This window comes from Aulonocara sp. 'chitande type north' Nkhata Bay, linkage group LG19, assembly GCF_057382095.1.
Source record: "Aulonocara sp. 'chitande type north' Nkhata Bay isolate Kocher_YH1m ecotype deep benthic linkage group LG19, A_spYH_male_GT1.1, whole genome shotgun sequence".
NCBI classification, from domain to species: Eukaryota; Metazoa; Chordata; class Actinopteri; order Cichliformes; family Cichlidae; genus Aulonocara; species Aulonocara sp. 'chitande type north' Nkhata Bay.
Window position 1 is genome coordinate 18,153,339 of NC_141362.1, and position 26,189 is coordinate 18,179,527.

General features: G+C 41.8%; 2 protein-coding genes across 2 annotated transcripts; one reads left to right on the forward strand and one right to left on the reverse strand.

Annotated features, from left to right (window-relative positions):
• Positions 1–2,074: 2,074 nt before the first annotated feature.
• LOC147306786 (uncharacterized) lies at positions 2,075–14,516 on the forward strand. The gene is made up of 42 exons (XM_086274749.1): positions 2,075–2,267; positions 2,366–2,478; positions 2,625–2,731; positions 2,840–3,016; positions 3,262–3,470; positions 3,568–3,662; positions 3,770–3,795; positions 3,988–4,009; positions 4,103–4,130; positions 4,239–4,323; positions 4,444–4,590; positions 4,678–4,889; positions 4,977–5,080; positions 5,170–5,288; positions 5,391–5,558; positions 5,774–5,973; positions 6,072–6,184; positions 6,337–6,443; positions 6,652–6,819; positions 7,034–7,233; positions 7,332–7,444; positions 7,591–7,697; positions 7,806–7,982; positions 8,228–8,436; positions 8,534–8,628; positions 8,736–8,761; positions 8,943–8,964; positions 9,058–9,085; positions 9,194–9,278; positions 9,399–9,545; positions 9,633–9,844; positions 9,932–10,035; positions 10,125–10,243; positions 10,346–10,513; positions 10,729–10,928; positions 11,027–11,139; positions 11,292–11,398; positions 11,607–11,774; positions 11,991–12,190; positions 12,289–12,401; positions 12,548–12,654; positions 12,763–14,516. Exons 1-42 carry the CDS (start codon positions 2,104–2,106, stop codon positions 12,937–12,939), a joined length of 5,361 nt encoding a protein of 1,786 aa, XP_086130875.1. The 5' UTR covers positions 2,075–2,103; the 3' UTR covers positions 12,940–14,516.
• A 5,797-nt stretch (positions 14,517–20,313) lies between these two features.
• Positions 20,314–22,186, reverse strand: LOC147306787 (uncharacterized). Its single transcript, XM_086274957.1, has 2 exons — positions 21,737–22,186; positions 20,314–21,213 (listed from the first exon to the last, which is right to left on the reverse strand). The coding sequence occupies exons 1-2, from the start codon at positions 22,119–22,121 to the stop codon at positions 20,369–20,371; spliced, it is 1,230 nt and encodes a 409-aa protein (XP_086131083.1). The 5' UTR covers positions 22,122–22,186; the 3' UTR covers positions 20,314–20,368.
• Positions 22,187–26,189: the final 4,003 nt, after the last annotated feature.

Consider the following 26,189-nt stretch of genomic DNA (forward strand, 5'->3'; position numbering starts at 1 on the left):
AATGTCTTGAAAAGCACTCAGACAAAAAACTTGCCCACAAATTCTTTCATGTCTACCAGTCAGAAACCTTCCTAAATTGAGCACATCCTAACTTTTGTTTGCATGCCTTAGCTTGCAGGCAACAAAATGAGAGTGATGCCCAATGGGTTAAAGCAAATCTGGGTCCATTCGTCCAATATACAGCGTACTCTGACCTCAAAGACTTCAACATCTCTACGGTAAGCCCTACATTGCACTTCTAGTCCTCCCTTAAGAGCAGGAAAACAAAATTGTAGACTTAAGAAGACAAACACAGGAGTTTATTTTGCCATATCAAAAAGTACAAGCAAATCATAGAGCACACTTTCTTTGGTTGCAAACTGTAATCCTTTACCCACAGCATTGGTCATTACTGCTGTCTGATATTATGTTGATTCCCTGTTGTAGGCTGGATTGTTGTCGACGCTCAATCCCTCTGAGGTGGCACAGCTGCTACTGAGCTCTGGAGCCTCAAATAACACAGATTTTATTGATCTTGTGTTTGAACAACTTGAACAGGGCAACGCTCTAAAAAATGTGGATGAATTCCTGACACAGCTGACAGCCAATGGACAGGTAGGCTAGCCTCCTAAAAGGGTGAAGGAGGACAATGCGGATATTTGATTCCAGAAGTAAACAGAATAAAACATCGGTCTCAACCGCTACATCCATTGTTGGCTATTGTATCTTAGAAAACAAATGGTTACAGCCTTTGTACCATGTTGTATGGGTGTACTTCCAACATGCAATCTCACATTTGCTTATGTCTTTTTCCACTTTAATATGACAGACCCCACATTTCCAGCCTGTTGTGAGAGATCGGGTCATGAATACGACCTTCATCATCATCAGTCCACATTTCTCCACTTTCACGACAAACGACTATGAACTTTGGTTCCATGTGAAACTGATTCCTATCCTTGCCAGTTTTACTCCAGAAATGCTCATAAACGCAACCACAAAAATCAGCTGCACAAACTACCAAGTCATGTGAGTAGCTTTCTTGGAGCAATCAAGATTTTGTTGCAAATGAAAATGATAATAGTGACAAAGAACAGCATGAGAACGTTTTCTTTCAACTGTTGCAGTGTGAGTGGGTTGGCTTTAGTTATCCAGGAGATGCCACTGTACAGACGGCAAGAGATCACACATGGTCTGCTGGGCTACCTAAGAAATGCTGACAATGCCATCAATGAGCCAGGTAGGGCAAACATAGGGTGCGTTATGTGCTTTCCAGTGTGAAATGTCTTGAAAAGCACTCAGACAAAAAACTTGCCCACAAATTCTTTCATGTCTACCAGTCAGAAACTTTCCTAAATTGAGCACATCCTAACTTTTGTTTGCATGCCTTAGCTTGCAGGCAACAAAATGAGAGTGATGCCCAATGGGTTAAAGCAAATCTGGGTCCATTCGTCCAATATACAGCGTACTCTGACCTCAAAGACTTCAACATCTCTACGGTAAGCCCTACATTGCACTTCTAGTCCTCCCTTAAGAACAGGAAAACAAAATTGTAGACTTAAGAAGACAAACACAGGAGTTTATTTTGCCATATAAAAAATACAAGCAAATCATAGAACACACTTTCTTTGGTTGCAAACTGTAATCCTTTACCCACAGCATTGGTCATTACTGCTGTCTGATATTATGTTGATTCCCTGTTGTAGGCTGGATTGTTGTCAACGCTCAATCCCTCTGAGGTGGCACAGCTGCTACTGAGCTCTGGAGCCTCAAATAACACAGATTTTATTGATCTTGTGTTTGAACAACTTGAACAGGGCAACGCTCTAAAAAATGTGGATGAATTCCTGACACAGCTGACAGCCAATGGACAGGTAGGCTAGCCTCCTAAAAGGGTGAAGGAGGACAATGCGGATATTTGATTCCAGAAGTAAACAGAATAAAACATCGGTCTCAACCGCTACATCCATTGTTGGCTATTGTATCTTAGAAAACAAATGGTTACAGCCTTTGTACCATGTTGTATGGGTGTACTTCCAACATGCAATCTCACATTTGCTTATGTCTTTTTCCACTTTAACATGACAGAGCCCACATTTCCAGCCTGTTGTGAGAGATCGGGTCATGAATACGACCTTCATCATCATCAGTCCACATTTCTCCACTTTCACGACAAACGACTATGAACTTTGGTTCCATGTGAAACTGATTCCTATCCTTGCCAGTTTTACTCCAGAAATGCTGATAAACACAACCACAACCATCAGCTGCACGAACTACCAAGTCATGTGAGTAGCTTTCTTGGAGCAATCAAGATTTTGTTGCAAATGAAAATGACAATAGTGACAAAGAACAGCATGAGAACGTTTTCTTTCAACTGTTGCAGTGTGAGTGGGTTGGCTTTAGTTATCCAGGAGATGCCACTGTACAGACGGCAAGAGATCACACATGGTCTGCTGGGCTACCTAAGAAATGCTGACAATGCCATCAATGAGCCAGGTAGGGCAGACATAGGGTGTGTTATGTGCTTTCCAGTGTGAAATGTCTAGAAAAGCACTCAGACAAAAAACTTAAATTCTTTCATGTCTACCAGTCAGAAACCTTCCTAAATTGAGCACATCTTAAGTTTTGTCTGCGTGTCTTAGCTTGCAGGCAACAAAATGAGAGCGATGCCCAATGGGTTAAAGCAAATCTGGGTCCATTCATCCAATATTCAGCGTACTCTGACCTCAAAGACTTCAACATCTCTACGGTAATCTTCATATTACTCTTCCTGTCTTTCTTGAGAATAGCAAAGCAAAATTCTGGAAATTATACAAAAGACATGCATTTCATGAATTCTACTTTTTTGTATCCATAGCTGACAGTTCTGGACGTTCTTTCACCATCGCAGAAGGCTGAACTAATCCTAGATCCAAACAGTGGTGCTTTAAACGATGCACATGTTGTAAGGGAGGTGTTGACAAGCTTGACAGAGACCAGTGATTATGAGCAGCTCAACCAATTCTTCCAGGCTTTTGCAAACATCAACAAGCAGGTGAATTCTCATTGGTAACCTTACCTCAGTGCAAACATCAACAAATGTTAACAGTGTTCTTTCATAAGCCTGCTCAAGTGTTTAACTCAAAATGATCTATTTCTGATATGCTTCATGCCTTTAGGCATCCCTGCTGTACAGAAGTACAAAGATTTAGTTTAGATAAGCTCCCCCTCACCTCCACATTTCCACAAAGACTTCAGGACTTCCTCTCTGACCTTATTATGATCCCCTTCTCTTTTCAGAGAAATGTCACCTTCATCCAAAATCCAGATGTGCGAGACACCATTTTGAACCTGACCTTGACAGCCCTTGCTCCTCAGCTTAAAGACTTTCAGCCAGAAGACTATCAACAGTGGTTCCAGGTTTATTTGGTTCCTGTGATGGCGAGCATCCTTCCTAGCAGCTTGCGGGTGATCCCCAGTAACATCACCTGTGAATCCTACCAGGCTATGTAAGATATTTCTGATATCCACAGTTAGACATTTGGGTGTGCACAATGCCAAGCTGAGGCTCCTGACAAGTCACAATGAATTCTTTTCTTCCTTTAGATACGATGGTCTTGCGCAGAGTTTGGTAGCATTGCCACTGGACCTTTCACAGGGCGTGAGATCAAGCAAGCAGTACCTCCAGGACACATTCCCACGTATGTGGCAAATAGGCTTTCCTGACTAAACTTTTCTCAAAAGCCCAGTACCAGCACTGTAATGACTACTCCATTGATTTGTTTCCTTTCTTTTTCTTCCCAAACAGGCTGCTCAGTTCCAGCTTCCTTTGTGGTAAGATTAGTTTTTTGGGGGGTGTGTGTGTGTGTGTGTGTGGGGGGGGGGGGGGGGGGTGTCTTGCATGGGTTATCCAATATTTGATCCAGGTTTGGCACACTAATTGGGCCAACTGTGACAAAGTCAAGGTATTTACACTTGAAGAAGATGTTTCCACTATACTAACAATCATATTTTCTTTGTCTTCAGTGCAAGGTGACCCCAGTTCATGGTGAGTCTGTCTAAAAGTAGACATTTCAACTCTAAGGATATAAATGCATTCTGAAGGACTATTATCTGACACACAACCATTCTCTTTTCACAGTGAATCTCATTTGTGATGGAGTTGATGGGTGGGTGAAATGCCGTTTTGTTCAATGTTGATTCTGTCTAGGTAAAATTCGTTAACACAGTGCAATTAAGGGGACATTGGATTTCAATTTATTGTGTTTTTTCCACAGTTCAAAACTTGAACAAATCCTGTCAGCTGGCAATTCCTCGGCAGCCCTGTGCAATTTCACCATCACAGAACATGCCTGTTCCTCTGTAAGATTCCTTTTTAAACTCCAAAAACAGAACATAGATTTTGCCCCATTATGGTTCTGAGACAAATCTCCATGAGCTCTGACAAAATGGCTGTATTCTTTGTCAATTTTCTTTTTCAAGGCTCCCTATCTCACATCCAGCAACTTGGTCACACTGCTGAACTGCACACTGAAAAGCCAAAACATATACCCAGTAGAAGTCTGGAAGCTTTTCTTCCAAAAAGCCTCTGCTGTACTGGACCAGGCCCTTGAGACATTTGCTAACATGGTAAGTACAAAATCACATTTTCACAATATTGCCGTTTCCCTGCGTGAAGTTTGGGTCCAGCTACAATTATTTTTCTGCCAATTCAAGGCCAGCAACAACACTTACCCGACCTCGTCAAATGTGCTCGAGGCTCTTGGAGAAGTGAGAATTGACAACTTCAACCAGGCACAACTACAGAGTGAGGAGTTCATTACCAGCTGGTTCAAAACAAAGATCCGTCCGTTTCTGGCCGTTCCATCTTTCAACTTCCTATTTTGCCTTAGCTCCAAAAACTTCAGCTGCCAGACATACCAGACTGTGTAAGTAAATATGAGACATATTGCTCTATTCTGCAAACTTGCAGTTGACTAGAAGTTTAGATGTTGAAAGCTTTCTCTCAAATGTAGCATTCAGGCATTTGGAAGCCAAAAGGCATCCATGGACAGAGACACACAGCAAGCAGTCTTCACTCACTTCATCAAACCGTTCTTGTCAAGAAATGACTCAACAGGTAAAAGGAGAAACTCAAGCTCACTTTGGTTTTTCCATGACAACATGTGGTATATTACCCTGTCAATAACTTTCTTGCTTTTTCTGCAGATCCTGGCTGTGTCTCATCTATCACGGGGAGCCAAGCGTGGCTAAAGGCAAACCTTGGCGACTTCTCTGATTTTGCAACTGTGCAGGACTTGCAAGCCTTCAATCCTAATTTGTCCGCTGTGAGTGCCAACTGCAGATGTACATCTTCCTGTAAACGGAATTCTTTTACCCAGAACATTTCCATGACTGCTGTCTTATATTATGCTGGTTCTCTTTTGTAGGCTGAATTGTTGTCAGTCTTTAGTCCTTCTCAGATGGCACAGCTGGTACTGAGTTTGGGAGCCTCCAATAACACAGATTTGATTGATCGTGTGTTTGAGCGACTGCAAGAGGGCAACGCTCTAAAAAACGTGGATGGATTCCTCACACAACTGACAGCCAATGGACAGGTATGCTAGGCTTCTAAAAGGGTGAAGGAGGACAATCCTGGTGTTTTATTCCAGCAGGATAAGACAGAATAAGACATTTGCTAAACCGCTACACAAGTCTTCAAGGAGTCTATCATAGAAAAGAATTGCTTGCAGCCTTTGTACCATGTTGTATGAGTACATTTGCAACATGCAGTCTCTGTATTGCTTAGTTCTTTTCCACCTCAATTTCACAGATGCCAATTTTCCAGCCTGTTGTGAGAGATCGGGTCATGAATACGACCTTCATCATCATCAGTCCACATTTCTCCACTTTCACGACAAACGACTATGAACTTTGGTTCCATGTGAAACTGATTCCTATCCTTGCCAGTTTTACTCCAGAAATGCTGATAAACACAACCACAAAAATCAGCTGCACAAACTACCAAGTCATGTGAGTAGCTTTCTTGGAGCAATCAAGATTTTGTTGCAAATGAAAATGACAATAGTGACAAAGAACAGCATGAGAACGTTTTCTTTCAACTGTTGCAGTGTGAGTGGGTTGGCTTTAGTTATCCAGGAGATGCCACTGTACAGACGGCAAGAGATCACACATGGTCTGCTGGGCTATCTAAGAAATGCTGAAAATGCCATCAATGAGCCAGGTAGGGCAAACATAGGGTGCGTTATGTGCTTTCCAGTGTGAAATGTCTTGAAAAGCACTCAGACAAAAAACTTGCCCACAAATTCTTTCATGTCTACCAGTCAGAAACCTTCCTAAATTGAGCACATCCTAACTTTTGTTTGCATGCCTTAGCTTGCAGGCAACAAAATGAGAGTGATGCCCAATGGGTTAAAGCAAATCTGGGTCCATTCGTCCAATATACAGCGTACTCTGACCTCAAAGACTTCAACATCTCTACGGTAAGCCCTACATTGCACTTCTAGTCCTCCCTTAAGAGCAGGAAAACAAAATTGTAGACTTAAGAAGACAAACACAGGAGTTTATTTTGCCATATCAAAAAGTACAAGCAAATCATAGAGCACACTTTCTTTGGTTGCAAACTGTAATCCTTTACCCACAGCATTGGTCATTACTGCTGTCTGATATTATGTTGATTCCCTGTTGTAGGCTGGATTGTTGTCGACGCTCAATCCCTCTGAGGTGGCACAGCTGCTACTGAGCTCTGGAGCCTCAAATAACACAGATTTTATTGATCTTGTGTTTGAACAACTTGAACAGGGCAACGCTCTAAAAAATGTGGATGAATTCCTGACACAGCTGACAGCCAATGGACAGGTAGGCTAGCCTCCTAAAAGGGTGAAGGAGGACAATGCGGATATTTGATTCCAGAAGTAAACAGAATAAAACATCGGTCTCAACCGCTACATCCATTGTTGGCTATTGTATCTTAGAAAACAAATGGTTACAGCCTTTGTACCATGTTGTATGGGTGTACTTCCAACATGCAATCTCACATTTGCTTATGTCTTTTTCCACTTTAATATGACAGACCCCACATTTCCAGCCTGTTGTGAGAGATCGGGTCATGAATACGACCTTCATCATCATCAGTCCACATTTCTCCACTTTCACGACAAACGACTATGAACTTTGGTTCCATGTGAAACTGATTCCTATCCTTGCCAGTTTTACTCCAGAAATGCTCATAAACGCAACCACAACCATCAGCTGCACAAACTACCAAGTCATGTGAGTAGCTTTCTTGGAGCAATCAAGATTTTGTTGCAAATGAAAATGATAATAGTGACAAAGAACAGCATGAGAATGTTTTCTTTCAACTGTTGCAGTGTGAGTGGGTTGGCTTTAGTTATCCAGGAGATGCCACTGTACAGACGGCAAGAGATCACACATGGTCTGCTGGGCTACCTAAGAAATGCTGACAATGCCATCAATGAGCCAGGTAGGGCAGACATAGGGTGTGTTATGTGCTTTCCAGTGTGAAATGTCTAGAAAAGCACTCAGACAAAAAACTTAAATTCTTTCATGTCTACCAGTCAGAAACCTTCCTAAATTGAGCACATCTTAAGTTTTGTCTGCATGTCTTAGCTTGCAGGCAACAAAATGAGAGCGATGCCCAATGGGTTAAAGCAAATCTGGGTCCATTCATCCAATATTCAGCGTACTCTGACCTCAAAGACTTCAACATCTCTACGGTAATCTTCATATTACTCTTCCTGTCTTTCTTGAGAATAGCAAAGCAAAATTCTGGAAATTATACAAAAGACATGCATTTCATGAATTCTACTTTTTTGTATCCATAGCTGACAGTTCTGGACGTTCTTTCACCATCGCAGAAGGCTGAACTAATCCTAGATCCAAACAGTGGTGCTTTAAACGATGCACATGTTGTAAGGGAGGTGTTGACAAGCTTGACAGAGACCAGTGATTATGAGCAGCTCAACCAATTCTTCCAGGCTTTTGCAAACATCAACAAGCAGGTGAATTCTCCTTGGTAACCTTACCTCAGTGCAAACATCAACAAATGTTAACAGTGTTCTTTCATAAGCCTGCTCAAGTGTTTAACTCAAAATGATCCATTTCTGATATGCTTCATGCCTTGAGGCATCCCTGCTGTACAGAAGTACAAAGATTTAGTTTAGATAAGCTCCCCCTCACCTCCACATTTCCACAAAGACTTCAGGACTTCCTCTCTGACCTTATTATGATCCCCTTCTCTTTTCAGAGAAATGTCACCTTCATCCAAAATCCAGATGTGCGAGACACCATTTTGAACCTTACCTTGACAGCCCTTGCTCCTCAGCTTAAAGACTTTCAGCCAGAAGACTATCAACAGTGGTTCCAGGTTTATTTGGTTCCTGTGATGGCGAGCATCCTTCCTAGCAGCTTGCGGGTGATCCCCAGTAACATCACCTGTGAATCCTACCAGGCTATGTAAGATATTTCTGATATCCACAGTTAGACATTTGGGTGTGCACAATGCCAAGCTGAGGCTCCTGACAAGTCACAATGAATTATTTTCTTCCTTTAGATACGATGGTCTTGCGCAGAGTTTGGCAGCATTGCCACTGGACCTTTCACAGGGCGTGAGATCAAGCAAGCAGTACCTCCAGGACACATTCCCACGTATGTGGCAAATAGGCTTTCCTGACTAAACTTTTCTCAAAAGCCCAGTACCAGCACTGTAATGACTACTCCATTGATTTGTTTCCTTTCTTTTTCTTCCCAAACAGGCTGCTCAGTTCCAGCTTCCTTTGTGGTAAGATTAGTTTTTTGGGGTGTGTGTGTGTGTGGGGGGGGGGGGGGGTGTCTTGCATGGGTTATCCAATATTTGATCCAGGTTTGGCACACTAATTGGGCCAACTGTGACAAAGTCAAGGTATTTACACTTGAAGAAGATGTTTCCACTATACTAACAATCATATTTTCTTTGTCTTCAGTGCAAGGTGACCCCAGTTCATGGTGAGTCTGTCTAAAAGTAGACATTTCAACTCTAAGGATATAAATGCATTCTGAAGGACTATTATCTGACACACAACCATTCTCTTTTCACAGTGAATCTCATTTGTGATGGAGTTGATGGGTGGGTGAAATGCCGTTTTGTTCAATGTTGATTCTGTCTAGGTAAAATTCGTTAACACAGTGCAATTAAGGGGACATTGGATTTCAATTTATTGTGTTTTTTCCACAGTTCAAAACTTGAACAAATCCTGTCAGCTGGCAATTCCTCGGCAGCCCTGTGCAATTTCACCATCACAGAACATGCCTGTTCCTCTGTAAGATTCCTTTTTAAACTCCAAAAACAGAACATAGATTTTGCCCCATTATGGTTCTGAGACAAATCTCCATGAGCTCTGACAAAATGGCTGTATTCTTTGTCAATTTTCTTTTTCAAGGCTCCCTATCTCACATCCAGCAACTTGGTCACACTGCTGAACTGCACACTGAAAAGCCAAAACATATACCCAGTAGAAGTCTGGAAGCTTTTCTTCCAAAAAGCCTCTGCTGTACTGGACCAGGCCCTTGAGACATTTGCTAACATGGTAAGTACAAAATCACATTTTCACAATATTGCCGTTTCCCTGCGTGAAGTTTGGGTCCAGCTACAATTATTTTTCTGCCAATTCAAGGCCAGCAACAACACTTACCCGACCTCGTCAAATGTGCTCGAGGCTCTTGGAGAAGTGAGAATTGACAACTTCAACCAGGCACAACTACAGAGTGAGGAGTTCATTACCAGCTGGTTCAAAACAAAGATCCGTCCGTTTCTGGCCGTTCCATCTTTCAACTTCCTATTTTGCCTTAGCTCCAAAAACTTCAGCTGCCAGACATACCAGACTGTGTAAGTAAATATGAGACATATTGCTCTATTCTGCAAACTTGCAGTTGACTAGAAGTTTAGATGTTGAAAGCTTTCTCTCAAATGTAGCATTCAGGCATTTGGAAGCCAAAAGGCATCCATGGACAGAGACACACAGCAAGCAGTCTTCACTCACTTCATCAAACCGTTCTTGTCAAGAAATGACTCAACAGGTAAAAGGAGAAACTCAAGCTCACTTTGGTTTTTCCATGACAACATGTGGTATATTACCCTGTCAATAACTTTCTTGCTTTTTCTGCAGATCCTGGCTGTGTCTCATCTATCACGGGGAGCCAAGCGTGGCTAAAGGCAAACCTTGGCGACTTCTCTGATTTTGCAACTGTGCAGGACTTGCAAGCCTTCAATCCTAATTTGTCCACTGTGAGTGCCAACTGCAGATGTACATCTTCCTGTAAACGGAATTCTTTTACCCAGAACATTTCCATGACTGCTGTCTTATATTATGCTGGTTCTCTTTTGTAGGCTGAATTGTTGTCAGTCTTTAGTCCTTCTCAGATGGCACAGCTGGTACTGAGTTTGGGAGCCTCCAATAACACAGATTTGATTGATCGTGTGTTTGAGCGACTGCAAGAGGGCAACGCTCTAAAAAACGTGGATGGATTCCTCACACAACTGACAGCCAATGGACAGGTATGCTAGGCTTCTAAAAGGGTGAAGGAGGACAATCCTGGTGTTTTATTCCAGCAGGATAAGACAGAATAAGACATTTGCTAAACCGCTACACAAGTCTTCAAGGAGTCTATCATAGAAAAGAATTGCTTGCAGCCTTTGTACCATGTTGTATGAGTACATTTGCAACATGCAGTCTCTGTATTGCTTAGTTCTTTTCCACCTCAATTTCACAGATGCCAATTTTCCAGCCTGTTGTGAGAGATCGGGTCATGAATACGACCTTCATCATCATCAGTCCACATTTCTCCACTTTCACGACAAACGACTATGAACTTTGGTTCCATGTGAAACTGATTCCTATCCTTGCCAGTTTTACTCCAGAAATGCTCATAAACGCAACCACAAAAATAAGCTGCACAAACTACCAAGTCATGTGAGTAGCTTTCTTGGAGCAATCAAGATTTTGTTGCAAATGAAAATGACAATAGTGACAAAGAACAGCATGAGAACGTTTTCTTTCAACTGTTGCAGTGTGAGTGGGTTGGCTTTAGTTATCCAGGAGATGCCACTGTACAGACGGCAAGAGATCACACATGGTCTGCTGGGCTATCTAAGAAATGCTGAAAATGCCATCAATGAGCCAGGTAGGGCAAACATAGGGTGCGTTATGTGCTTTCCAGTGTGAAATGTCTTGAAAAGCACTCAGACAAAAAACTTGCCCACAAATTCTTTCATGTCTACCAGTCAGAAACCTTCCTAAATTGAGCACATCCTAACTTTTGTTTGCATGCCTTAGCTTGCAGGCAACAAAATGAGAGTGATGCCCAATGGGTTAAAGCAAATCTGGGTCCATTCGTCCAATATACAGCGTACTCTGACCTCAAAGACTTCAACATCTCTACGGTAAGCCCTACATTGCACTTCTAGTCCTCCCTTAAGAGCAGGAAAACAAAATTGTAGACTTAAGAAGACAAACACAGGAGTTTATTTTGCCATATCAAAAAGTACAAGCAAATCATAGAGCACACTTTCTTTGGTTGCAAACTGTAATCCTTTACCCACAGCATTGGTCATTACTGCTGTCTGATATTATGTTGATTCCCTGTTGTAGGCTGGATTGTTGTCGACGCTCAATCCCTCTGAGGTGGCACAGCTGCTACTGAGCTCTGGAGCCTCAAATAACACAGATTTTATTGATCTTGTGTTTGAACAACTTGAACAGGGCAACGCTCTAAAAAATGTGGATGAATTCCTGACACAGCTGACAGCCAATGGACAGGTAGGCTAGCCTCCTAAAAGGGTGAAGGAGGACAATGCGGATATTTGATTCCAGAAGTAAATACAGAATAACACATCGGTCTCAACCGCTACATCCATTGTTGGCTATTGTATCTTAGAAAACAAATGGTTACAGCCTTTGTACCATGTTGTATGAGTGTACTTCCAACATGCAATCTCACATTTGCTTATGTCTTTTTCCACTTTAATATGACAGACCCCACATTTCCAGCCTGTTGTGAGAGATCGGGTCATGAATACGACCTTCATCATCATCAGTCCACATTTCTCCACTTTCACGACAAACGACTATGAACTTTGGTTCCATGTGAAACTGATTCCTATCCTTGCCAGTTTTACTCCAGAAATGCTCATAAACGCAACCACAAAAATCAGCTGCACAAACTACCAAGTCATGTGAGTAGCTTTCTTGGAGCAATCAAGATTTTGGTGTAACAGAAAATGACAATAGTGACAAAGAACAGCATGAGAATGTTTTCTTTCAACTGTTGCAGTGTGAGTGGGTTGGCTTTAGTTATCCAGGAGATGCCACTGTACAGACGGCAAGAGATCACACATGGTCTGCTGGGCTACCTAAGAAATGCTGACAATGCCATCAATGAGCCAGGTAGGGCAGACATAGGGTGCGTTATGTGCTTTCCAGTGTGAAATGTCTAGAAAAGCACTCAGACAAAAAACTTAAATTCTTTCATGTCTACCAGTCACAAACCTTGCTAAATTGAGCACATCCTAACTTTTGTCTGCATGTCTTAGCTTGCAGGCAACAAAATGAGAGTGATGCCCAATGGGTTAAAGCAAATCTGGGTCCATTGATCCAATATACATCATACTCTGACCTCAAAGACTTCAACATCTCTACGGTAATCTTCATATTACTCTTCCTGTCTTTCTTGAGAATAGCAAAGCAAAATTCTGGAAATCATACAAAAGACATGCATTTCATGAATTCTACTTTTTTGTATCCATAGCTGGCAGTTTTGGACGTTCTTTCACCATCGCAGAAGGCTGATCTAATCCTAGATCCAAAAAGTGGAGCTTTAAATGACGCATGTTTTGTAAAGGAGGTGTTGAGAAGCTTGACAGAGACCTGTGATTATGAGAAGCTCAACCAATTCTTCCAGGCTCTTGCAAAGCGCGGCTGCTGAGTGAGCCCTCATCTGGGACTCTCATCAGCTCTTTCTGGGACAAGCGCGTTCATGCTCACAGGTGTACACACGGGTGCTCAGAGACACAAACGACACCCTTTTTGGCTCCTACCTCAAAGCACACTGTGCGCTGTCGATCTTACACAATAACGTTTAATAAATAGCATTTACTGTTATATTCACATAAATCATCATGATGTTGTTTATTCTATTGCTCTCATTTTCTTCTGCTTGTTTTCTTGTTTCATTCTCAACAGGTGATCCAGGTGATTGATATATGTATTTTTTGTCTGCTTATTTTGTTGGTTTTTGTTTTTTGCCCTTTATCCCCGTCCCTCTTCTCCGCTGTTTTTCTTTCCCTCTTTCTTTCTCCCCTCTCTTTTCATCATTCAAGTCTGTCCCTTATCTAGCAAGTGAAAATAAAAAATAAAATAAACAATAAAAGGTGAATCAAATAGACCATTACAGCACGGCTGGGAGGGTCCATTTGGTAAAGTAAATCCGTTGGGCATCTTTCTTCGCCTTTAGACAATAATTCTGAAAGAACCAAACGGGACAGGCAAAAAAAAAAAAAAAAAAAAAACCAACACAAAAACAAAACAAAAACAAAGTGCTCGCTCGTAGGGGGTCATTTGATTGTTGGGTTTTTCTCTGTATGTATTATTGTAGGGCCTACCTTACAATATAAAGCACTTTGAGGTGACTGTTGTTCTGATTTGGTGCTATATAAATTGAATTGAATTGAATTGAATTAAATATATTCAATAATTTGGTGTTTTGATTATGATTCTAATTGTGGTCACTTTCCGTATGTTTATACATACATTGTGACTTTAAGTTTGGAGAACTGTTACTTCTTTAACAGCAAATGCCAACTATAGGTGTTGTTGGGTTATAAGAACACAGTTTATGGTATAGCTGTGCCAAACGTCATATTGAACTGACAACACTTAGAAATGAAGCTACAAAGCAAAGATGCCTCATTTTGTTAAATGCCTGTTTCCTCAAGTCCTCTTGTAGGATATCTTCCTCACCTCCTCTGCTTCCATCTCTGCAGGAGGCTCTGAAATGCAAGGAGAGGGGTCAAAAAGAGGAATCAAGGATGTGCAATCTGTAAAATAAAAAAAGGCAATGTGCGTGTGTCATTCAGTCACAGCATGCTGAGCTTGCATGAAAGGGAGAAGGTATAGCAGGTGTCCTTGTTACTTAACTTGGCACTAGTCCCCGAACTCAGTGAATGAACCATTCATGGACATTGTAAACACCGTGCCCTGTGAATCGAGACATTGTCACCCTGGACCACTCCCTAGATGGAAATTAATTCCTGGATGGAAATGCATGATTAAAGTGGAACAAATACCCAGAAGTACTTTTCAATTTTTTGCATGTAAGGGACAAAATGCTAAAGAAGAAAAAGGCCTCGGACAAAATTCCATTTTTTTTCTTTTATCAGCTTAATGACATAGATGCTTTTTTAAAATCAGAAAAAACAACTAAAACCAAGTGTTCTCATTTACAACCATTTAAGCACATTATAAATGTTATAAAATAAATGTACAATATGCTCTCTGAGTACAGCTTGCTAATACTGGTTGGACCTCTTTCAGAACTGCCTCAATACAGCAAAAATATTTACAATGCAAATAAAATGCATTTTGCATATTATTCAAATACAGTTGGTAAAAATATCCCTTTATAAAAAGGGAACTGAATCAGGCAGGTGATTTCTGACACTTGGCCTCTATGTCACCACTGGAGAGATGAGCATGGTTATTTCTTAAAGCATATAGTTAGGGCTGGACCAGGTGAGCCTGAATCCTCCCTTACTGCCTCAATACTTAATTGCACAAATTCACCAAGGAAATATTCCCCAGAGAACTTGGCAGCATCATGTAACTTTTGCAGATGTGTCAACATGATGTGAATTTCCTGTTCAACAAAATCCCAAAGATCAGAATCAGAATCAGAATGGGGTTTATTGCCAAATGTTGAGCAGGTTTACAACATTAGGAAATTGCTGCGGTGCTTCAGTGCAAACATGATGTCCTATTGTATTTATATGTGGTGACTGCAGAGGTGACTTAAACTCTTTTTTTGTTTCTGTTCTTGTCATGTTCAAGTTTACTTTCCAAAACCATAAATATACCATTCATTTAAATGCACATGATTTATTTTATTAAATGCGTGCAAATGCTAACAGCAACCATTTAAAACTAAGTTTATTGTGGAGTATTTCTTCTCTTTTTCCCCATCGTTTCTGGATTTTTTAAAGCAGATTAGATCAGAACTAATTGCTGTTTCTTCCTTTAGTTTTTGAAACCAGTTCTTTGCGTTCATAATATTTGACTGAGTAATGATTATTATTGAATGATTATTTGATTTGATTTGATATACCTTTATTAGTCCCACAAGGGGAAATTTCATGTTAAGGCTGCCGACCTATTGCACGCAATGGCAGCGCCATCTTACCCTCCGACCATACATACGTTACACAAAACATCACATGGGGAAGACAGGTCAGAGAGGTATAACAATGGAAAATGCACCACATGAGGAAAGATAAGGAGAAAAAAAAAAAACTCCCCCCAGACTGAGCTCCACCAGGGAGATCAGTTTGAGAACAGTAAAAAACACCTCTGCACATAGCACATGAAAAAAAATTGTTAATACACCAAAGAAACACATGACAAGCAACAGGGGTGGGTAAAGGGTGAGAGACCGCCGAATTAGACAGTACATGCGGGCCTGCGTGCGCTGGCCTCCTTGATCCACCGTCAGCATCGGAAGGGAATAAGCGTCAAAGGCGTTTGGAAAGGGAGGGGGGATGAGTGTGTGCATATCAGTGTATATGTATGTGTGTGCGTGTCCAGAGTTCAGCTGAGACAGTGTCCTTCGCCCTGCTAGGCTAAGTAAACAGTCTTCCAGCCAACCCAGGTGGCCTTGCATGGAATGGGAAGGAACAGACTAAACACAGTCGTTATCAGGGTGTTGTTGTTCAGCTCCAGCCTTGAGACCGCAGCTGGCGCCAAAGGGGTATCCGCATGAAGTGATGGTGCTTTTTACTTTAGTGCGAACAGCTCATATGAATTTCAAAGCAGTTCTACAGTCCAACACTGGTCTCTCAATCTCTCTCAAGCGCCCAGAGATGTTATTCCGAGCTAGCCCTTCCGAGATGTATCCAGCCTGCAGTCAGAGATCTTATTCTGAGTATTCACAGCAGCTGTAGCCTCTCCAAGATCTTATCTGTGCTGCACTCAATGAGCCCATTTTGAGAAACTCACGCCTCTCCCATTGTTCCAATCCCAGCGGGCAGCCTTGTGGGGGTTTGAACAGCCGGTTTCGCTTTCTTAATTCTTCGATAAGTCAGGGCCAAGCCAGCTCCGATCTGTCAGAACCCTGTTACCATGGTTCCAAATAGGTAGATATCTTCAGCACTCAGGCTCACCCAAGCCCAGAGACCAGTTGATCCAATCCATAATTCCTCTTTTACGTTTTAGAGAACAGACTGTGAGAGAATGTTCCAGGGAAAAGTAATACAAAAAACACGAGACTAGACAAGGACATAAGAGGCTAAGCAGGGAAGCTAAGGGAGAGGAGGAGAGGAGAAAAGTGCGACCGCCTTCGTCAAGAGCAAGAGCAGCGTTTTTCTTTTTGCAGGTGTTTTTCTTTTTCCAGGTATTTTTCTTTTTGAAGCATTTTTCTTTTTGCAGGTATTTTTCTTTCAGCAGCATTTTTCTTTTTGCAGGTATTTTTCTTTTTGCAACATTTTTCTTTTTGCAGCATTTTTCTTTTTGCAAGTGTTTTCTGAAGTTGCAGTCCGTTTGGCCTCTCAGGGCCACCGTATTTATGCCTATTTCTACTCCTGTTTGAATATGTTATGTATTATCATTTAGAAAAACTTGGAAAAAATGTTTTTAATTTATTTTAACATGTTGAAACTAAAACCTAGACATCATTGTCTGTGACAAATTCAAATCATCTTGGTCTTTTCGTGTTTGGAAGATTAAAGAGGAACTCATTTGGATTGCGTTACAGAAACAATCTGATGATGCAAATGATAAACGAGTAGAAGTTTTTTATATAGCTGCTGTACAGGAACCTGGTCATACTGAAAAGAGAAGATAGACACATGTAAATGTTCTACCTGTGCGTATCCATGATGTTTTTAATGTGGTTATTTGTCATGAGTGTGTTTCACTCCTCTTTAGGACAGAATAGTTTTCTCCGTGCATACTCTCCTGGGAATATCATCATTGGTGGACTTTTCCCCATTCATTTAAAAACTAATAGGACTGTGCTGCCACTGCTGGGGTGCAGTAGCTCCACCACCCCACTAGGGGGAGGAAGCGGGTTTGTGTACTCAAGTTTCTCTAGTAAATATCCACAGTATTTCTGATTTCGCGCCATTACCCCGATTCATAGCGGAAGCCGGTTTTTTACTTCCGCTTGCGCTGTTGTTGACAGTTGCGGGGTTACACCTTCACTGTTGATAAAGATTTCTCTCACTGCAGTTTGTTTTACCTGGAGTAAATGGCAACACATCGAAGGTGGATACACAGTAAAGATGTTTTAAAAAGCAGCGAGGACAGTTCAGTTACAGTGCCTCACCCGTCACTTCTCACGGAGTGGGTAGATGACATGAAACTATGGCCCGATGTTAGCTACATCGACATTATTAATTACCTTGTATTTTCCGAAGGCGTTGATGGTGAGGAATTACGTAATTACAAGAGCACCGAGGCGTATAATTACCTGCACAGCAACAAAATTGATAAAGTACTGCTCAACAAACAAGGCGACTTTATTTTTCTTAAAGCAGCTGTAGAGCCGAGCCAGAGTATTAATCAAGCGAAACACTTAGCATGGGCAATGCTAAGAGAAAGTGGAGTAGTGGAGACAGTCGGCTGTTCCTGTATCGCCGGATTAGGGAGATCATGTAGCCATGCGGCTGCTATTCTGTGGAAGGTATATCACTTATCTGGATATCACAATGTTTAAATCACTGAAACAGAAACACTGGACTGGTCAAAGGCTGTGATTAAGGAGTCACGCTACTGCCATCTAGCCAAGTATTACGTGGAGCACTGTTTACATGTGAAAGCCACTCGTTAACTTTGTGTGGGCTGTATGCTGTACAATCACATGAAGATAAAATATAAAAAAAATAAAAGACTGAACATTAAGGTCAAATTTACAAGACAAGAAAAACTATAGTTATAAGAAGTGACACAGAGTAGTATAATACATGTTTGTTTATATATATGTATATTTGTACACACACACTACTTTGAAAAAAATTAGACTGTGGATGTATATTTCTGCATCAAAAAGTAACTGACTATTAATATGAAATGGATAATATGGGTGACTTTGCCAGTGTTTATATCTGTTTTGGATATGATTCAGGTGTATTGACCCAGGGTCATATCTATAACATGCAGGACACCAACCGTGTACTGCTTTTGTTAGTGTAAACTTCCTCGTTATGTTAAATCTTGAGTATTGACAGTGAGAAAAAACTATTAATGTTTGTTACAGGTGCAGAATGCTGCGATCAGTGGAAAGACAGGGCTTGCGTGTACAGACGAGCAGCGCAGGTGGAATGCAGGGACAGCAAAGAACCTTGAACCTAAACGTCTAAGCCAGATAAACTTCAGACATCACAGGGCAGAGCAGCAGTACGATGTGAACTCCCGGACTGCAGTGACACAATCTCTCCCTAACACACCATATCACCTTACACATCAAGACTTTATTGACAGTGTTAGCAAAGCACCAGTGAAGCCACTTTTCCTCCTCAAGAACACATTAATTGGAAAGTGTTACAATGCCTCGCCATCTGCAGGTCCTCACCGCAACAGTAAAGTTGATGAGCAATTTTTTCAGCCACACCAAGCACACAGTTACAAACTAAGCTGTAATCCATGCAGGGCATTCTACCAGGCATACATTCAAGTTTCTGAAGAGCAAGCAGAACAATTACAAGAAGAAACAAAAGAGCAAAGTGCATCTGATTTGTGGCACAACTGCAGGAAAATCAGACTTACAGCAAGCTCTGCTAAAAAAGTTCCAGTACGTGCCACCACAAAAAATGACAAATTTTTATCTGAGCACATGTACCCTTCCTTTCGTGGGAATTATGAAACAAACTATGGTAAAGAAAATGAAGTTAAAGCTTGTCATCAGCTGAAAGAACAGGGTATGAACATCCTTCACATGGGTAGTGTTATCAGCATCCAGGAGCCATGGCTCTCTACGAGTCCTGACGGGGTCATTGACTCAGATGTGCTTCTAGAAATAAAATGTCCTGTGCAGACTTATCCTTCACTCACGGAGCAGCTTACCCAGAAATGCAGCGATATCAAACTGGTAGATGGAGAACTGCAGCTGCAGAAAACTGGCAGCAGAGGCTATTACATGCAAGTGCAACTTACAATGTTTTGCACAGGGCTCAAGACTGCCACACTTGTGATCTGGACACCTACTGAGCATGTTTCATTTACAGTGCAATATGATGAAGCATTTGTAAAGGAACAAGTAAAACGCTTGAGAGGGTTTTACTTCTCATATTTCTTACCTCGACTTGTAGAGGAGTATGCAGCAGGACGGTTTCAGTTAAATGAGAGATACTTGAAGATAATGGGCAAGCTTTAATACATGTTACAACTATAAATGGGACAGTCAGACACCAACATGTCTGCAGAGTTTGGTCTCTGTCTTGTGAATGAAAGGAGACATTCAATATGAAATCTGTTAAATATTTCAATACAACTAAAATGTACGTAGTTGTAACATATGGTGGGAAATGAATGACAAACTGACAACATTAAATGTTGTGAATAGTTCTGTATTTCTGTAATCTTCCAACACAAAAAAATGTCAAGAATGCACAACTAATTATTGTAGATTTGAGAAAAACATTTTTTTTTCATTTAAGAAATTTATCACATTGTGGTTGAATAAAAAAGTAATAATTGTTCAATTGATTGATTGCAATTGTTTTATATATACACATACATACATACATACATACATACATACGCACACACACACACACTGTATCACATAACCTTTCATCTAGAACACAAGATAAAAAAGTGAGACCTGGAATTATTTACTCTCTACATATATGTACATCAAATTTTAAAATAATTACATTACACTACGCAACTTTATGTCCTGAGTAACCATCTTAATATCCCCGAGTCCACAATTGTTCATAACATACACAATTATTGTGTATCACGAATGAGATCCTCTCTTAAGTTCACTAGAGCAGCACATATTCTCAGTATCTTGTCTACTTTAGGAGCCATGCTTATAGGAACAATTTGTGAAAGTATTTTGTAGACTTTCAAGCGTCTGATTGCTCTTTCAACATGGATTCTTACATTTGCAATCCGACGTGTGTATGTTACCTGTTCCTCAGTTAGCTGTCTACGTTTTTTTGTGAAAGCGGTATTACTAATCTAACTTTTCTCTCAAAGAGTAAGTCTTTAATTGTAAAACCTCTATCTGCCATGACTTCATCACCAGGTTTTAGGTATGTTAATATTCCAGAGTCCATTGTGATAAATTTGTCACTACATCGGCCGCCATATGCCGCAGACACAAACATGATTAGTCCACATGGTGCAACAGCAACCAAATATTTGACTGTGTTGTGTGAATAATAATGGCTGTATGATTCCCCTCTTGAGCCCAGATTTCTGGGTTTCTGTAAAAGGGTCTCACTGCAGTCTATAATGCATGTACTATTTGGAAAGTTCTTCTTGAAGGCTTCAGGCATAGTTGCTTGAATAGTTTCTTTTGGCAGCCATGGAATTAATGGTCGGAGAACTTCCTCCAGCTTGTCTAACCAGTGTGAGATGATCTTGCTGGCCATGCTTTGTGATATATGAAACTGGCGGCTTAGGTCACCTATTACACGGTTACTCTTTAATTTCATAAGTGTCATGAGGACTTGATCTCGGACATGCATGGTAAATTCATTGTTGTCATATCCTTCCAGTGTCGACACAAGTGTGTTAAATGTTTCTAAGGCTATCCCAGTGTACAGCAAAGCGTCTGCATCATTTTGAAGAATGAAATATGCAACTTCATCACACTGAGTCATCTTATCCTGCACATCTTTTCTGCGAGACCTGTTGCAGTATTGATGGTCTTGTTGCGAAGGATCCTCCCACTGTGTGTGGACTGAGTGCAGATGTGGCTCAGGGGGTTGTGTGGAGATGCTGGCCTGGTCTAATTCCACTGAACGTAACACTGTGGAGTCTGAATAAGACAAAAATATGATCAGATGTACAGTCAAACTGTTAGCATAAGAGAAACTGTAAAGTGTCACTTAGCTTATTATATTTGAGTGAAATTTCTCATTCTACATTTTTTCACACAAATGCAAAATCATAAATGTCAACATAAAATGTTCCTAAGTCCCCTAAAAATTTGTCACAATTTTATTCAATTAATGTGATTAGATTTTATTTTACATTCTAAAAAAAGTCACAACTGTTGGTATTTTTGCAAAGGTTGCCTTTAACTTTTTTACTTGAGTTTTCTCGACTTGAAAAAACATGTTCTTTATAAACACAAACCTAAGACTTTTACAGCCCTTGGAGCTAATCTTTTGGCATTATTATTATTATTATAAACTTTCGTTAAAATTTAGACTTTGCTGCTAATAACCAGCTAGTGCTGATACTAACGCCATTCACCATAGGCTATTATTTAGTAAAAGTAAAGAATTGCGTGTTTAAAATGCGAAACGGTGGCAAACCACATTTACACTTTCACTTACCGGGTACAGATTCTGTGTTTTTGTTCGTATTACTGGAAGCTGTCACACTCAAAGTGGTCCGAGTGAGCCTTCTTCTTTTCTTCGGTGGGGGTCGGTCATAGCCCAGATAAAGCTCCGGGTCGGGGTGTAGCTCTGTGGGCTTTTTATCGATAAAATGAAAGGAGCAAACATAAACTCTCTTTGGAGGGTGTTTGAGTCTTAAAGCTGCCAGCCACGCCAGTTTCCGATCCTCCTTCCGCGGCATAGAGTGCAGTGCGTAGGGCGGTGGGCACGGACAGGCCTTTCTAAGTTGTTGATGCTCAAGGCAAAATGTTTCTAATGCGTTTTTCAGTTTTCTTGAATTATTGTGGCAGCCGACGACAGCACACGTTGAACCCGAGCTCATCTTCGAACAGGTAAAGCCACTTATTACCGCACAAAGTAACTGATTTTGTTGTTAGCAACGACTGAACGCTGGGTCTCGCTTTGAGTCACCGGAAGTATAAAACCGGACAACGGAAGTAGTGGTCTGTCATGGCAGCCTACGTACGCTCTTACAGAAACCTGTGGATAGGAAAAGTTCATGGAGTCTGGCCAAGTTGATACCAGCACACAAAATATTAGCTCTGAAGTTGGCTGTACTGGAGCATGAGAAATATATGCTTATTTACAGTGCCTTCATTAGGGAGACAAATAAACCCTGCAATGAGAACTGGAAGCCTTTGCCTCTCCTTTTGAAGAACTGTTTATCTATCTGCCAAACTGGGCATCAACATACAGGGAGGGCAGAACAAGGACTAACACTTCTGCACCTCTCTCCTGTAGTGAGTAAGTACAGGCTGAGTTCATCAGCTCATTAGTGTCAAATAGATGATTTGTGAATTTAATCTGCCTTCTGTCAATCTTGCAGCAAGTTCAAGTTTCCCACTTTTCTGCGAACCGTGCCTAGTGACAAATATCAGACAAAAGGTATTGTTGAGCTGGTGAAGATATTCCATTGGAAAACAGTGATTATTGTGGGAAGTGATGATGAGTATGGGAAATATGGCAGTGATAGCCTTCAAGACAACTTCAACAACAAGAGGATCTGCATTGAATTTGTTCACATCTTGTCCGCTGATTTTACGACAAACAATAATAGCATGGACAAAACTGAGCTGAATGAACTACTGGAAAAAATTCAAAACTCTTCTGCTGAGGCCATCATCATCTTCACAAAGGAGACTAATGCAGAAATCATCCTGGAAGCAGCTATTAAACACAGAGTCAATAGAACGTGGATTGCAAGTGATGCATGTTCCAGCAAGAGATTACAGGATCACCCCAACCTCAGCAACAGGACACTCTCAGCACTGATCAGTTGTGTTTGCTTTTGGAACTGTGTCTTAATTCCACCTGTTTTGCGTGAGGGTCAGTACAGGCGGAAACCTAGGTATGCCATGGGTTCCCCCAGGCCCCTGGTCAAAGTCACCAAACCAGTTCGTAAGCAGGTACAAACTGGTGTGTGTATAAATAAATAAATAAAAAAACCAAAAAAAAAAAAAACACCCAGCACGCCCCTGCGGGCGGTTTATCCTTCAAGCTCGGGTCCTCTACCAGAGGCCTGGGAGCTTGAGGGTCCTGCGCAGTATCTTAGCTGTTCCCAGGACTGCGCTCTTCTGGACAGAGATCTCCGATGTTATTCCCGGGATCTGCTGGAGCCACTCGCCTAGCTTGGGAGTCACCGCACCTAGTGCTCCGATTACCACGGGGACCACCGTTACCTTCACCCTCCACATCCTCTCGAGCTCTTCTCTGAGCCCTTGGTATTTCTCCAGCTTCTCGTGTTCCTTCTTCCTGATATTGCTGTCATTCGGAACCGCTACATCGATCACTACGGCTGTCTTCTTCTGTTTGTCTCCCACCACTATGTCCGGTTGGTTAGCCACCACCATTTTGTCCGTCTGTATCTGGAAGTCCCACAGGATCTTAGCTCGGTCATTCTCCACCACCCTTGGGGGCATCTCCCATTTTGACCTCGGGACTTCCAGGTTATACTCGGCACAGATGTTCCTGTACACTATGCCGGCCACTTGGTTATGGCGTTCCATGTATGCCTTGCCTGCTAGCATCTTGCACCCTGCTGTTATGTGCTGGATTGTCTCTGGGGCATCTTTACACAGCCTGCACCTGGGGTCTTGCCTGGTGTGATAGACCCCAGCCTCTATGGATCTTGTGCTCAGAGCTTGTTCTTGTGCTGCCATGATTAGTGCCTCTGTGCTGTCTTTCAGTCCAGCTTTGTCCAGCCACTGGTAGGATTTCTGGATATCAGCCACCTCCTCTATCTGCCAGTGGTACATACCGTGCAGGGGCCTGTCCTTCCATGATGGTTCCTCGTCTCCCTCCTCTTTCTTGGGTTTCTGCTGCCTGAGGTATTCACTGAGCACTCGTCAGTTGGGGCCATCTTCCCAATGTATTCTTGGATGTTCGTTGTCTCATCCTGGACTGTGGTGCTGACACTCACCAGTCCCCGGCCCTCTTCATTCCGCTTAGCGTACAGCCTCAGGGTGCTGGACTTGGGGTGAAACCCTCCATGCATGGTAAGGAGCTTTCTTGTCTTTATGTCAGTGGCTTCTATCTCCTCCTTTGGCCAGCCTATTACCCCAGCAGGGTACCTGATCACGGGCAGGGCGTACGTGTTGATGGCCCGGATCTTGTTCTTACCATTCAGCTGACTCCTCAGGACTTGCCTGACCCTCTGCAGGTACTTGGTGGTTGCAGCTTTTCTAGCGGCCTCTTCATGGTTCCCATTCGCATCCCATCCCCAGGTACTTGTAACTGTCCTCTATGTCTGCAATGTTGCCTTCTGGTAGTTCAATCCCCTCAGTTCTGACTACCTTCCCTCTCTTTGTTACCATCCGACTACACTTCTCCAGTCCGAACGACATTCCAATGTCATTGCTGTATAGCCAGACAACAAACTTCACTCCGTGAAGTCTTCAAGTAACAGAAAAATATATTATACTAATTCTACTCGCATGCTTATGCAAAAGGTTAAAAAGGGTAAAGGGACTTTTATTTCTTTTTTATATATATTTATTAGGGGTGCAACGATACTCGTATCGATATTGAACCGTTCGATGCAGTGCTTTCGGTTCAGTACGCATATGTATCAAACAATACAAAATTTTTAATTTATTTTATCAACTTTCCTTCTGACGATGCTTTCTGTGTTGAGCGCTCAGTGGATCTGCGCTCGACAGTGCAGCCTAGGCGGAGTAGTCAAACGCAGATTCACTGAGCGCAGGGCAAGCTAGCGAGACAGAAGTTAATCTCTCCTTGCAACATGGCAAATTGAACCTCCCCCACCCTCATTCGGATCCGGCGTTTGGAACTATTTTGGTTTTCATATGACGTATGACCCTGAAGGTAAGCGCGTCATGGACTAAAGTAAAACAGTATGTTGGATGTGCCACGCAATGCTCAATTACATGGGTGGGAGCTAGTGTGTTAGCGCAGTTAGCTCGTTAACGTGTTGGCCGTCCAGCCCCACGCACGGGGTGATCCGCGGTATCTCATTAACGGAGATTTGCCGTGTTGTGGCGTTAACGTCATTTCAACGAGATTTACGCTGACAGCACTAGTGGGAACACAACGAATATGACTGCACATTTACGCCGACAAACAACAAGCACGCATGCTACAAACTTTACCCGAGTCATTTAGACAGCCGTTAGCACATGATTCTCCTTATGGGGACCTGATATGTTTAATATGCTGCTGAGAATATAGCCCAGAAGAAGCGTATAGTATAGCTTTTATTTTGGAAAGAGACATTTCTCTGTAATAAACTCTTTTCCAAAGATGAGTGATTCCTCAATCAGATACAGGGCTCACAAAATCGCTAGCCCGATGTCCCGGGGCTAGCGATTTTTCCAGTTGGGCTACCAAAATCTATCTCTTCCCTGCCCGTCAGCCTATCGTAGGAAGGAAAAATATATGTCAATGCTTTTGCATTCTTTCGGAAATGTAGCTGGGTAATTATGTCATTGGCATCGGTGAGCCACTGTCAATATGTGACATATTGAAATCGCGTTTGAATTTGCGCTTGTTTTTTGCTTTCACTTTGCAATCGCGCGAACTGTGTATAGAGAGCGACAGCACTGATTGGTGAGTGATGATAATTTGCGCACCAATTCCTCTGACATCGTCTTATCAATCGTTAGCTTACTATGCAAACATGACAAGTGAAATCTCCCGCAGCAAGCTTAAACATGTGAGAGGTTGATCGCGCAGAGAATCGCTGAGCGTTATGTGAGTGCGTGTGTAAAAACAGCAGGATATATATTTTAGTTCTGCTGAGCCAAATAAGACAGGTCAGGGTGAAGATGTGACAGCCAAAGAAAAGCTTACCACAAAACGGAAAAGTTAGGACAAATCAGAGTATAAGGCAAAAAGAAAGTGCAGCTTTATGGTTTCATGGACAAAAGAATTT